The 13,601-nt window shown below is 48.0% G+C and overlaps 1 protein-coding gene across 1 annotated transcript; it reads right to left on the bottom strand.

Moving 5' to 3' along the window:
• Positions 1-5,565: 5,565 nt before the first annotated feature.
• Positions 5,566-10,633, bottom strand: FCRLB (Fc receptor like B). The gene is made up of 6 exons (XM_068966151.1): positions 10,603-10,633; positions 10,312-10,332; positions 9,714-9,968; positions 7,138-7,404; positions 6,251-6,541; positions 5,566-5,954 (listed from the first exon to the last, which is right to left on the bottom strand). The coding sequence occupies exons 1-6, from the start codon at positions 10,631-10,633 to the stop codon at positions 5,566-5,568; spliced, it is 1,254 nt and encodes a 417-aa protein (XP_068822252.1).
• Positions 10,634-13,601: the final 2,968 nt, after the last annotated feature.

The following is a 13,601-nucleotide window of genomic DNA, read 5'->3' on the forward strand; positions in this document are numbered from 1 at the left end:
CAGCCATGAAATTAAAAGACGCTTACTCCTTGGAAGGAAAGTTATGACCAACCCAGATAGCATATTCAGAAGCAGAGACATTACTTTGCTGACTAAGGTCCGTCTAGTCAAGGCTATGGTTTTCCCAGTGTGAGAGTTGGACTGTGAAGAAAGCTGAGTGCTGAAGAATTGATGCTTTTAAACTGTGGTGTTGGAGAAAATTCTTGAGAGTCCCTTGGACTGCAAGGAGACCCAACCAGTCCATCCTAAAGGAGGTCAGTCCTGGATGTTCTTTGGAAGGCCTGATGCTAAAGCTGAAACTCCAGTACTCTGGCCACCTCATGCGAAGAGTTGACTCATTTGAAAAGACCCTGATGCTGGGAGGGACTGGGGGCAGGAGGAGAAGGGGACGACAGAGGCTGGATGGCATCACTGACTCGATGGACATGAGTTTGAGTGAACTCCAGGAGTTGGTGATGGACAGGGAGGCCTGGCGTCCTGCAGTTCATGGGGTCACAAAGAGTTAGACACACCTGAGCAACTGAACTGAACTGAAGAGTGATTATAGGGCTTCCCTAGTGGCTCAGATGGTAAAGAGTCTGCCTGCAACACAGAAGACCCCGGTTTAACCCCTGGGTCAGGAAGATCTCCTGGAGAAGGGAATAGCTACTCTAGTATTCTTGCCTGGAGAGTTCCATGGACAAAGGACCATGGCGGGCTACAGTCTATGGAGTCGTAAAGAGTCAGACACTATTGGCAGCCAACACTTTCACTTTCAAGAGTGATTAAGATTTTAAAATTTTCTATTTCTAATTAAGCCTAAAAGACGTTGTGTAGCTATTTGGCCACAATTTCCTTCCTTAATGTTCTGTTGAATGGTGCATCCTATAGTCAATGTCATTTCAGATGCTGTGAATTACAGTAATAATGTGATAATAGCTTCTATCAAGTATGTTACTTGGATAACCTCATTGAATCCTCTGGCAATTCTGGAAGGAAGATACTATTATTACTGTGCTTTGCAGATGAGGAAATACAACTTCAGAGAGAAAATCTCTTGCCCAAGTCTTGCTGTTGTCGCTAAGTTGTGTCTTATCCTTTGTGACCCAGATGGTAAGTAGTGAGGGTGATGTTTGAACCCAAGTTTATTAACTGCTGGCCAGGGTTCTTAACCTCTATACTCTGCCCCCTCTAGGTCCAGAGTTAATTAGCTTGACTACTACAACTTAACATTCTACATGAAGAGCGTATTTACTGTAAAGAAATGGGAGAGTGGTCATCTCCCACCCCGGCTCTTTGATCTGAAAAAGACTTAAGTGTACCAGTTCTTTAGCCTCAGATGTTAGCTGGATGAGGGATGTACAGTTATATGAGGCCTCTTATTACAATTAGAATGTCAAGCATTGAAACCAATTATCTTCAAAGGTGTATGTAGTGCAGGTATAGTGGCTGGGGAATAAACTAAACTAATATGGGCAAACTGCAGTACACCTTGGGAACTGGGTGGAGAATTAGGATGATCTGGCTTGGAATAAGAGCTCTACTTGGCAGAAAGTCCACATTTAATAAGGAAATATGCAAGAGTACGTTCTCTTAGTTAACTGCAGACCAGCTAACAAGAATTCAGGCGATGGATGGGTTAGAACTACAAACAGGGACATTGACTCTGCAAGGATTGCACTGCGGAGCTGCTGCATAGCACAAAGTTAGTAATGTTACCAGGATTCAACTGAGGGAATTCAACAGTAGATAAGAGGTCAAGAGTTTCTCTGGGTTTATTAAAATATAGGACTTCCTTGGTGGTACAATGAATGAGAATCCACCCACCAATGCAAGGGACATGAGTTTGATCTTTGGTCTAATAAGACTCTACATGCTGTTGAGCAGCTAAGCCTTTGAGCCACAACTACAGAGCCCAAGCTCTAGAGCCTATAAGCTTCAACTACTGGAGCCCGTGCAACTAGAGCCTGCACTCTGCAACCAGAGAAGCCACTGCAACAAGAAGCCGGTGCCCAACTGAAGAGTAGCCGCCCCCGCTTGCTGCAACTAGAGAAAGCCCTCGCAAAGTACCGAAGGCGCAGTGCAACCAAAAATATATTATTTTTTTAAAAGAAATATATAACTACAAAGATGTACTCTCCTGACCAGGGTAAGAGAAACAAGCTCTCTCAGACATAATTGGACAATATCTATTAAAAGACTCATTTTCTTTAACGATTCTACTTAAGGCTAGGAGTTTGCCCTACAGATATATTCAAATATGTGTCTAAAGATCTAAGTGTGAGAATCCTAATTGCAGCATAATTTAAAACAGCAGAAGTTTGGAAATAACCTAATAGTTCATCAATAGGCACTGGCAGACGTCATCTCTTTGGAAAGTGACTTGTGAGCCTCCATGCTGGGCTTAGTGCTCCTCCTCTGTGCTTCTAAGCACCTTAGCATCCCCTGACTTAGAACCTTTAGTAATGAAAAAAATTTATTTGTCTTTCCCTCTCTAAGTGAAAGTGAAAGTGAAGTAGCTCAGTCGTGTCCAACCCTTTGCAACCCCATGGATTGTACAGCCTTCCAGGCTCTTCCGTCCATGGAGTTTTCCAGGCAAGAGTATTGGAGTGGTTTGCCATTTCAAGGGTACTCTTATTTCCCTCTTTTTCCAGATGAGACAGCTTCAACTCAGAAGGCCTGTGCAGCCCATGCCCCACCAACAGAGTTGACGCATAAGTATATGCAGAGGCACAGAGGCATGAAAGAGGCTCCATGGGAGAGAGCAGGTGGTCCGTGTGACTGCTCTATATGTCATGATAGGGAGTTTGGACTTGAACCTAGAGGATTTGATTCACTCTCTTAGGACAAAAGTCATTAAGTGTGGAACCCAGAGTTGAGTTCCTTCCTTCCACAGTCAAGTCCAGATGAGAAGCTTAGACTCAGGGAGGACAGTATGAGAGAGGGAGGCTGAGATCCAAAGGAAACTTGCCAGGACCCTTTCTGCTGTCTGATGGAGGACTTTTGGGTTCCTTGTCTGATATCTGGCATGGACACTTACAGGTTTAGGGTCAAGGCCTGAGACTGAGACATAGAAGTGACCAGAGAACCAGAGAGCAGTGGCTTCCTCCCCAGGTTTCTCCAGCATTCTTTTGCTGCCCTTGCTGCTTGAGAATGAGCTTGAGATTCTCCTTGGGTAGCCTGGGCTAGCCAGCCTTCTGTTTCCCTAAAAGCATGTTGGAACCTGAAGAAGCTGGATGACTCACAGCACCCCCAGAGGACCATGGCCAGTAAGCTGCCTGTCTGACATTTCTCAGTATTTCCTTAGTGCAAGTCTTCCTGGGAGATCATTAATAGGTCTTGTAGGGGAAGATCAAGGAGAGTCAGGGGGCTTAAAGACATGGAGACTAAAGGGCATAAAAGTTACTCCTTCCCTTGCCACACAACATAAATAGAGAAGTTGCGTCATGAATGATTTTCATTTTAACCCATATGTTCTTATTCTTCCCCATCCTCCATATCCCTGGCCCTAAATGGAGGTAGGTGGCAGGAAGGAAGATATTGTGGCTGCTAACTGTGAATGAGGAGATACTGAAGAGATAAAACTCTCTTTTGAATGGCTATTTCACCATTTCACTCCCTTAAGAAATGATCAGCTGATATTTTTAAATTACTTATTATTGAAGTATAATTGCTTTACAATGTTGTGTGAGTTTCTGCTATGCAGCAAAGTGAATCAGTTACACATATCAACTGATCTTTTTTTAATGGTGAGATTCTTTGATTAGGTAATCAGCGCTAGTCATGACACCAATGCTAGTCATTTTCTATCTGGATAAGGAGACAGCAGAAACTTCAGGGAAACAAAATCACAATGGGGCCACTGAAGTAGAGTCGGGTTAGCCAGGGAAGGCTTGCCAGGAAAAGATTCTGAGAAGTGAGCTAAGCCTGCAGAGAAAGCTGAAAAGCAGAGGCACAAAGACCAGAACCCCAATACTGGATTATAGTGCCTGAACATACCTTCTCAAGGTATAAGCAAGTGTCCGTTGAGATCAGTTTATTTGATTGCTCTTTTGTAATTTTAAATTAGCTTCTCCTCCAGTAAGGTTTATTTATGCCCTCAATAAAAAATGCTTCCACATATCCATCCCGATTTTCCAACAGGTTTAATAACCTCTTAGCAAGACTTCCATGTTCTGACCCCTTTCTACTTCCCCACGTTCATCTCCTGCCACCTTCTGCATAAAATATACCCCATCTGCCATACACACACACATAAACACATATAATTGTCCAGCCACTTTCAATTATTTGCAACTCTACAAACACACTGGTCTTCCATGTCTCTGCTTTGGCATCCTCAGCCTGCATCCCCCACTCCTCAATATTTTCCCATCTTCACTTGTGGAAATCTTGCTCTCCTTCAAGATTCCGTTTCCTCCACTGAATTCCTAGTGTTTCACAGAAGCACTTATCACATTGCACTGTAATATATGTGTGAACCCACCTGCCTCTTTTCTTACATAATTTCAGTGACTTTGTAGTAATAACATGGTGAAGATAATACTTGAATAAAATAAGAAAGTAAGAAGAAGAAAAAGATGAAGGATGTTAATGTGATACTGATTAATCACTCAAAAAGAAAGGGAAATTGCATTGTGACTGAACACCTATAGACTAGAAGGGTGGGAGGGTGGAGTTGTTATCAGTTCTAAGCCTTTATAGTAAAGGTTAACTGATGGGGGGTATAGGCCTAATGAGAAAGAATTCTCCTGGAAATAATTCACACCACCTCTGCTGAGATCTCATAGTTTTAGTAGGCAGATGAGGAACTTACATAAAGATTGAACTGTGTGTTAGTGTTGGAATGGCTCTTACAGAAGTAAGAAACTGGCAAAAACTAGAATTCAGCAATTTTGAGAATTTGTCTTAAACTTTCTTCAAAGAGATTTCTCGATGCAGTTGTTTAATTTAGGCTAAAATGAGCAGGGCCTGCCTGCTGCCACCAGAGCCCATCAGAGTCTGTCTAGCTATGCTGGTGTGGGAGGTGCGTCTGGGTGGCTCTAAGTGTACACTCACGCTTAACCTAGAATGGGAGACCCACACAAATCCCTTTCTGCCTCTAAAACTATAACACAGGATTTTGAAGGTATAAACTCATCAGAAACAGAACTGAAAACCTTTTAAATTTTAACATTAAATTCATGATGAAAAATTACAACTTGACCCCCTTAAATGTGCCAAAGAGCTTAGTACCAAAATAACCTTAAGTAACAAAAAACTGCCTGTGCTGAAATATGCGTTCTGTGGGTTTACATGAAAAGCTAAAGATGACTAAATTCACTTCCAAAAGTCAACCTCAAAGCAGTAAATAGATTTCTACTTCCCTACTGAAATCTGTGAGACGAAGAGATGAGAGGGAAGGCCTTAGGGTTACAAACTGCTCAGATGTGCTGGGAGAGATTGACATGTCAGCTACCACACTTTATAAACCACAGCAAGACAGAGGGATGAAACAGAGGTGGCTTAGGAAGGTCTCCACGTGACGGGAGCAAGACAGACCAGAGGTGGATGTGCCTGGAAAGGGGACTGTAGCCACCCTCTCCCTCAGCTCTCCACAGTAGTGGCCTCAGGGATTCCCTGACTCACAGCCGAGTGGGAAGTGGAGGTCTCGACTGTGTGTCCTGGGAAGGCCTGCGTCTCCTTTAATTCCAGGACCACCCGGCTGAGGAGGCCTTGGAGCAGCTGCATTTCTCGGAGCAGAAGCGCCACGTCGGGTTTTAGGGCGCCAGCGGTTTGATGCAAGGGTGTCGGTGGCGCACAGGCCGGTGGCCCAGCGGTGGGGGCTCCGCCCGCGGGGAACGGCGGCCCCGCTGAGGTGACATTCGGGACGGAGGGGACCGACGGGACCGATCTGGACACCGGGGGCTTTCTGAAGGAAAGCGGCTGGTTACCGGGGACCGGGGCGGTGGTGGACGCCAAGTCCAGGGGAGAACCTGCGAACACAACACACACAGAACCGCTCGGCTGAAACCATTCTCCCATGGCCTCTAGGGGAAGAAGGGGGCGAAGGACTGAAGGACGGGCCCGGCCGGGGAGGGGAGTGAGGACCGCCAGCAGGAGGGAAACGGGCGGGAGGGGTGCGGGAGGCAGGGGTGCGGGAGGCGGAGGGGCGGGGGAGGGCGCGGCAGGACAGGGGCTGGGGAGCGACGGGCGTTTCCGGAAGGCGTGGGCGGAGGCGGGGCGGCCGGGGCTGCCGGCCCGGAGGGCTTCGGGAACGGCCGTCACTCACCGCGGCCCGGGAGCTGCAGCCACGGGCTGCGTTTCCGGACGCTGCGGGTGGCGGTAGCCGCCTCGCACCAGTACGATTCCAGCTCCTCGACCTCTGGCTCGGGGACCGTGTACTCCGCATCCCAGTCGTAGCGGCGCACGGGGCGACTGTACTTGTAGAAGGCGAACTGCAGCGGCGTGTCGCGCTTCTGCGGGTGCAGGCGCGTCTCGCAGCGCAAGACCACTCCTCCGAAGGCCGCGCCGCGAGCCTCCACCCGGCCCATCACCCTCAGCACGGGCGCCTGGAACAGCTCTGCGGAAGCGGGGGCCCAGTGGCCAAAGGTGCACTTTAGGCCGGCGCAAGGGTCCCAGGGAACCGGGCCCAGCTTTGTAGTCCCACGACCCTTCTCCCGCTCCGGTTTCCCACGAGGGCCTCTAACCCACCAGGGAGGAGGTTGTGTATACACGTGAAGGGAATGTGGGAGACAAGTCCACGAGGGAAGGGGAAAGCTTGAATGGAGGCGGCACCAGGTCAGACGCCTGACTGACATCCAGCTCGGGTCCTCCAGCCTAGAAAGGGTCTCAGGACGCCTGGAAGCAGTTCCCTCGCCCCAGTCCCACCGTGATTCCATTTCCTGCCACTGTCATTCTGGCTGGGGCTGCTGCGGAGAGAGCTGCCCCCTACATAGGTGCCTACCCAGAGAAAGAAGCCGGGACCCCTGCCCCCACCCAGGCTTACAGATCAAGTGCGACTTCACACTAAGAAGGAGAGAACGTGTTCGTGGTCCCGCAGAGAAATCCCCAGCTCGCCAGCTACTATCACCCCCGCCCCTTCATTTCCCCGCCGGGTTTCCGTCCCACAATTTCCCAGGGCTTGTTTGTCTCCCTCCCCGGCCCCGTCTCCCCCACCTTGCACAGTCACGGCCACCTTGGCGGAGAACATGGGCGCGCTTTCCACCGGAATGCGCATGGTGCCGGAGCACTGGTAGCGCCCGCTGTCGCTGGCGCGGGCCTGGGGGACCGTGTAGTTGGCGCTGGAGTGGAAGTAGCGCACGGGTTGGCCATCGTGGTAGTAGTGAAGTTTGTAGACGATCTTATCGTACCAACCGCGACAGCGCATGACCAGCGGCTCGCCCTCGAACACCGCAGCGTAGGGCACTTGCAGGATCAGCCAGTCTACGACAGTCAGCACAAACAGCCTGATTCCAAGAGAAAGTCCAGCCCTTGGGGTGACCCATTCTTCTCCACCTCCTTGCTCCCTTCTTCCTTCCCCTTTTCTCCCACCAATTCCCTTCTCCCTTACTGGACACGCCAGGAGCCTCAGATGGTGAGTGGCAAGGGAAGGGGAAGGCCAATCTTAGGTATTGATGGCTGAGACTTGGTTCCAGCCTCAAAGAGTAGTGTCCATCAGAATCCAGTTTAAACGCCTTAAGATGGCATCAAGGCCTTCCTGACCTGGCCCCTGCTTACCTTTTCAGCACCATCTCAGGATTCTCCCCTGCCCCGTGTCTCCTTTTCCTTTTCCACCTTACAATGCAGGCTAAGTCCATCCATACTGTACTGCTGGGAGAACTGGCACTGCCCAGAGCCTTAGTACCTGCCAGGAAGACCTCTTCACCTACTTTAGTTGAGGCCTACTTATCCTGCAGGTCTGAACTTAGATCTTATCTCCTCCAGAAAACATACCTGAGGGCCTCCCACCCCCGAGGACAGCCTTAGGCGCCTTCTGCAGTACCCTTATTTACCTGATCACCGTAATAGCTAACGTTTACACAGCCCTACTACTACTACTAAGTCGCTTCAGTTGTGTCCGACTCTTAGCGACCCCATGGACTGCAGCCCACCAGGCTCCCCTGTCCCTGGGATTCTCCAGGCAAGAACACTGGAGTGGGTTGCCATTTTCTTCTCCAATGCATGAAAGTGAAAGTGAAAATGAAAACATGCCTGAGGGCCTCCCACTCCCGAGGACAGCCTTAGGCACCTTCTGCAGTACCCTTATTTACCTGATCATCATAATAGCGAACGTTTACACAGCCCTACTACTACTACTAAGTCGTTTCAGTCGTGTCCGACTCTTAGCGACCCCATGAACTGCAGCCCACCAGGCTCCTCCGTCCATGGGATTTTCCAGGCAAGAGTACTGGAGTGGGGTCCCATTGCCTTCTCCATTACACAGCCCTAGTGTCTGCTAAATGCCACTTTAGGTGTTTTACATGGAGAAAAAATTCTGCAAGTAATAGCCACAATCTCTATGGTACTCTCAGTTCTGCAAGCAGTAACTACTGTCTATCATATTCAGTATCTTATCTGTGCTTGCTGTCAGTTTCCAAACAAGAAACCATGGAGTGTGGATGAGAGTTGGACCATAAAGAAGGCTGAGCACCAAAGAGTTGATGCTTTCGAATTGTGTTGGAGAAGACTCTTGAGAGTCTTTAGGACTGCAAGGAGATCAAACCAGTCAATCCTAAAAGAAATCAACCCTGAATATTCATTGGAAGGACTGCTGCTGAAGTTGAAGCTCCGATACTTTGGCCACCTACTTTGAAGAGCTGTCTCATTGGAAAAGACCTTGATTCTGGGAAAGATTAAGGGCAAGAGGAGAAGCTGGCGGTAGAGGATGAGACAGTTAGATAGCACTACTGACTCAATGGACATGAGTTTGAGCAAACTCTGGGAGATAGTGAAGGACAAGGAAGCCTGGTGTGCTGCAGTCCCATGGGGTTGCAAGTAGTCCAACGTGACTTAGAGACTGAGCAACAAATGGATAAATGCTAATCTGAACATTGAGTGATAACCTTTTAAATTCTGAATACAGAATGTAGCCTACCAGGCTAAAATGACAAAATATTCCCTCAAAGTAGCCAATCCTGTGCCCTAGTGAACAAATTACTGTTACTTCTCTTATTCTGTTTGGAAGCTCTTTATGTCTTCCCAGGAAATTAGTTTCTTAATTGACTTGTGTGTGTGTAATAAAATTTGGATAAAGTGCTTTGTTCATCTGCTTTCTTCTTTGACAACCTCTCATAATTCATTTTTAATCTTTACAATAACTGAACAGATGGACACTGTTATTGTTCCTATTTTACTAATGGGAGGCACAAAGAAGCATCACTCTGTTCAAGCAAGAGTAATTCCTCCAGTTGCAGGCAGCCTGTCCAGGGAACCTCACTTTTCCTGCTTTGCTCTGCCTTTTCCCTTCCTGCCCAATCCTCTTCCTCAAAAGTGTTCAGTATCCCAGGTCCTTAGACTCTCTTCTCTTCTGAGCTAGTAAATGAACAGAAATGTTTATTTACTGTCCACTGTGGCAGGATGGTAAAGGGACCTTTGAGGCTATGCAAGCCGTAGTGCATCTCTCACGTAATGCCAGGCAGACTCAATATAACCCTCTCTTCCTACCCCAATGCGAGTGGCCCCTTGTCCTCTCCCACAGGAGGGGGAGCCTTGCCAGAGGACATGTGCTGCCCCTCCAGTGTTCAGACACTCACCATTAGATACAGAGAGGTGGATGGGGTCACTGACAGGTGCTCCGCGTGTCTGGCATCTATACACCCCTGGCGTGTGGACCTCGATGCTCTTCTTATAAGAAGGCAGGAGTAGGTGGCCCAAATACCAGAGAGTGCTAATGGGTCGAAGCTCCAGCAGCAGCGGGTGATAGCCATCACACCGCAAGGTTACCTTTTCCCCCTTGAAGATTGTGGTCCAGGGTGGGTGCAGAGACAATATGGGCTTCTCCAGAGTAGCTGGGGGAGAGGGTATGGGAGGCGGCAGTGTGAAAAAGAGAATCAAGGTGAGGTGCCCAAGGATGTGATCTAAGGTTGGAAAATAGAAAATGCCAGTTTCCAGGACCCAGGTTACTAGTCTGTCCCTGGGAGAGGAGAGACCACACTGGGCTATCAACTAGTCCCTTGGTGAGCACCCATGTCTAAGTGCCAGGCCTGCTGGCAAACAGTCACAGGGATTGAGAAGGCACGAGAAGAGACACCACCCTGGAACAGCTAAGAAGTGGGGAGTACCCAGGCAGGTCACTTAGGACGGTTGGAGTAAAGTCACAGAAAATTGGGATGAGGGATGTGTGAGACTCACCAGCTTGCCCACTGCTTGGAACTACAAAATGAGAAAGAAGAAAGAGAATGTTGGTGATGAAAGGAAAACGGGGGCCCTCTTGACCACAGGAAAGATTCAACAAATCCCAAGGTGTGTTTTTCTTCTGCCTTTAGTTCCCTCAACTCTGAGAAAGCCCCTTTCCTCTTTTCCTCTCCAAAAATAGAAAACAAATTGAGGATTGAGTATTCCCCAGCACGCATGTACACCCTGCCTCCCACTCTTCCCCACACCTAATGTTCTTAGGCCAGTGTTGCCTCACTGAGGACTCACCCAGGAGCAGAAGGACTGCCAGCTCCCACATGGTGGATCTACCAGCAGCAGCTGCAGAGCAACGGAGATGTGCTGACACGGGATGGGAGGAGAAACAGAGACAGGGTGACCAGTGCTGAGCACTGACCCCTGGGAGGCATCGCTGCTTCTCCCAGTCTTTCCTCATTTCTGAACATGGTGGGCTGGAGGGAGCAGGAGAAGGCTGGATACGTGGCAACTCTCAGATGCCCCAGCACCAGACACTGTCCCGCCTACTAAGCCTAAACCACCTCACATCTCAGGCCAGCCCCAGCTCCTGTAGAGAAGGCCTTTGTTCCCTTTGCAGCCCAAGAAAGCCACATAGAACCCCAGGCTCTGGCAGGTGACCCTGCCTCCTTCAGGCTCCCAACAACATCCTACTCCCATCCCACTCCTTTCCTATCCAGGAAGGTCTGATAAGCCTCAAATGAGAAAGACATCTTCATGTCCTCAAGATCCACACAGGACACGGACTTCCCTGGTAGTCCAGTGGCTAAAACTCCATTATCCCAAAGCAGATGGCCTGGATTCGATCATTGGTTGGGGAATTAGATCCTGCTTACTACAACCTAAGTGGCTTAGATAGTAAAGAATCTGCCTGCAATGTGGGAGACCTGGGTTTGATCCCTGGATGGGGAAGATCCCCTGGAGAAGGAAATGGCTGCCCACTCCAATATTCTTGCCTGGAGAATTCCATGGAGTCACAAGGAGTTGGACATGACTGAGCAACTAACACTTTCACTTCACTTTGCTGCAACTAAAGATCACTTGTGCCCCCAACGAAGACCCAGTGCAGCCAAATAAATAAATGAAAATATTTTTTTAAAAATAGATCCACCCTAAAACCAATACAGTATTGTAAAGTACAATAAAGTAAAAATAAAAATTAAAAAAAAAATAGATCCACCCTGGATTATTCTGCTCACTTCCCAGTGATAGGCATTGGTGGGAAGTGAGACTGACATCGGGTTCTGTATACCTGGAAGTCACGTCCTTCCCTGGGTGAATAGACAGAAGAGTATGATTCATCAACCACCTTCTGTGTCACTGTCTTACATGTCACAATCAAGAGGAGAAATGTTTATGTTTCCTCTTTCTGTCTCCTTTCCTGGAACCTTAAACCTCAGAAATTAGAAAACCCTTCTTTCCCACCTTTCCCAATGATCTTCTCCATAGCATCTCCACGCGCTTGGCTTTCCTTCCTTCTCTCTGTCCCCAGCCATACCCCAGTTCTAATAATCCTTACCTGTGTTAGAGAAGTCACTGCATCAACCCCTTGGAAGCTTCTCAGATCTGACCTCTCGCTTCTACTTCTTGTGCTTTTCAAGCCGTGTGATCATACCCTGAGCAGTGGGGAACCTGAATTCTCCTGTAAATACTTAATGAATTTTCCAACCTGATAGTATGTCTCCTTGGACAGTGTTCGGTCCTCATCTGTGACTGTTTAATACTGGGGTACCTCCTTCCTTTGGAACTCTGGCATGAAGGAGATAGATGATCAAACCCTGTCAGGGTTTAAGATGGTCTCTCCCCCGCTTCCTTGCTGATGCCCAAAGTTTCACTCTGAGAATTTCGTCGTAGTTTCTCTTAATGTGCTAGCCTTTGTTAAAAATGCAGATGCCCCTTAGGCAAATGCGATTGATCCTTTAAATTAAGCTGGTCACTTCGGATCCTGTTTTGAGAGCACGTTTTGATAGAAGAGAGATAGAGTAATATGGGTCTGAAAACCAGGGGGGTAATTGACAAGGTGTTCAGGATTGTGGGGAGGAGAGGACTAGGCACCAGGAACAGAGACTATAAACTGCCCACTTTAGGAGGGCCCAGGCTAGGCAACGTTCCCAGCTTCTCCCAGCGTGCCTGACACCTCATCCGGGACCAACATGAGCCTCCGCACATCATCCACAATCTCCTCCAAGGTCTGACCTCTGTACCAGGCCACCATCTTTATGATAAGAATGTAATGCACACCTCAGCTGTTCCATTAGTCTACCCAAGTTGACTCTATTTTCTCTTCCTGTCACTCAGAATACAGATCTCAGCCTCTTCCCCCAGAGTCCACAAAAAAACTTGGTTACACTCAAAATTCATGAGGTGTACAATCTTCCCTGAAAATCTCTGGAATCACCCATAGGGTTCATTATCATATAGAGCTCAAGTTTTGGCTTGAAGACTCTCCCACCCAGCATTTCTTCATTCCAGGCTTTCTTCTGAACGTTCCTAAATTCAATCTTCATCTCCATCCAGAACTTTTTCCTGAAGAATTTCTAATTCTTTGCTATGCACACCTTTACTATGCAGAGAAAATTAGCAATGATCATTTATTACCTGAGCAATTCTGTGAAGCTATCACGACATCACTTCTGGACAAGATATACCATTATCTGCTAAGAATTCTGAGAAATAAGACCCTTTCAGTGATGACAGTGGGATGCTGCTGCTGTTGCTATCAATGAGAACACAGCTTACTTTCAGTGGGTGCTGCAGCCCTGAGCATGTAGCAGGCGTGACCCTACGTGCCTCACAGATATTACTTTATTTATTTATTAAAAATATTTATTTATTTGGCTGTGCCAAGTCTTAGCTGCAGCATGTGGGATCTAGTTCCCTGACCAGGGATCGAACCAGGCCCCTTGCATTGGGAACTCGGAGTCTTAGCCGTGGCCCATCAGGGAAGACCATATTGCTTTAATTCCTGCAAGGGCACTTTAGGGAAGAATTATTATCTCCATTTTACACATGTTTCCTGTGGTGCTAGAGCTGGAATATGAATGGAAATCTGTCCCAGCTCTAAAATCTGCTTTCTCATGCTCATGGCAGACTGTCATCATTAGGCTTTTCAAGTCTCCTCTCTCGTTTTATTTTTTGTCTTTATCCACACTGGGGCTTCCCTGGTAGCTCAGATGGTAAAGAATCTATCTGCAATGCAGGAGACCCGGGTTTGATCCCTCAAGGGAAGTGGCTACACACTCCAGCTGTTGTTG

This window comes from Capricornis sumatraensis, chromosome 2, assembly GCF_032405125.1.
Source record: "Capricornis sumatraensis isolate serow.1 chromosome 2, serow.2, whole genome shotgun sequence".
Lineage (NCBI taxonomy): Eukaryota > Metazoa > Chordata > Mammalia > Artiodactyla > Bovidae > Capricornis > Capricornis sumatraensis.

Coding starts and splice junctions, on each gene's coding strand:
- FCRLB (XM_068966151.1), bottom strand. CDS start 10,633: ATGTGGGAGCTGGCAGTCCTTCTGCTCCTGG. Junction 9,969..10,311: donor TCCAAGCAGTGGGCAAGCTG/GTGAGTCTCACA, acceptor CCTCTCCCCCAG/CTACTCTGGAGAAGCCCATA. Junction 5,955..6,250: donor GCTGCAGCTCCCGGGCCGCG/GTGAGTGACGGC, acceptor TTGTGTTCGCAG/GTTCTCCCCTGGACTTGGCG.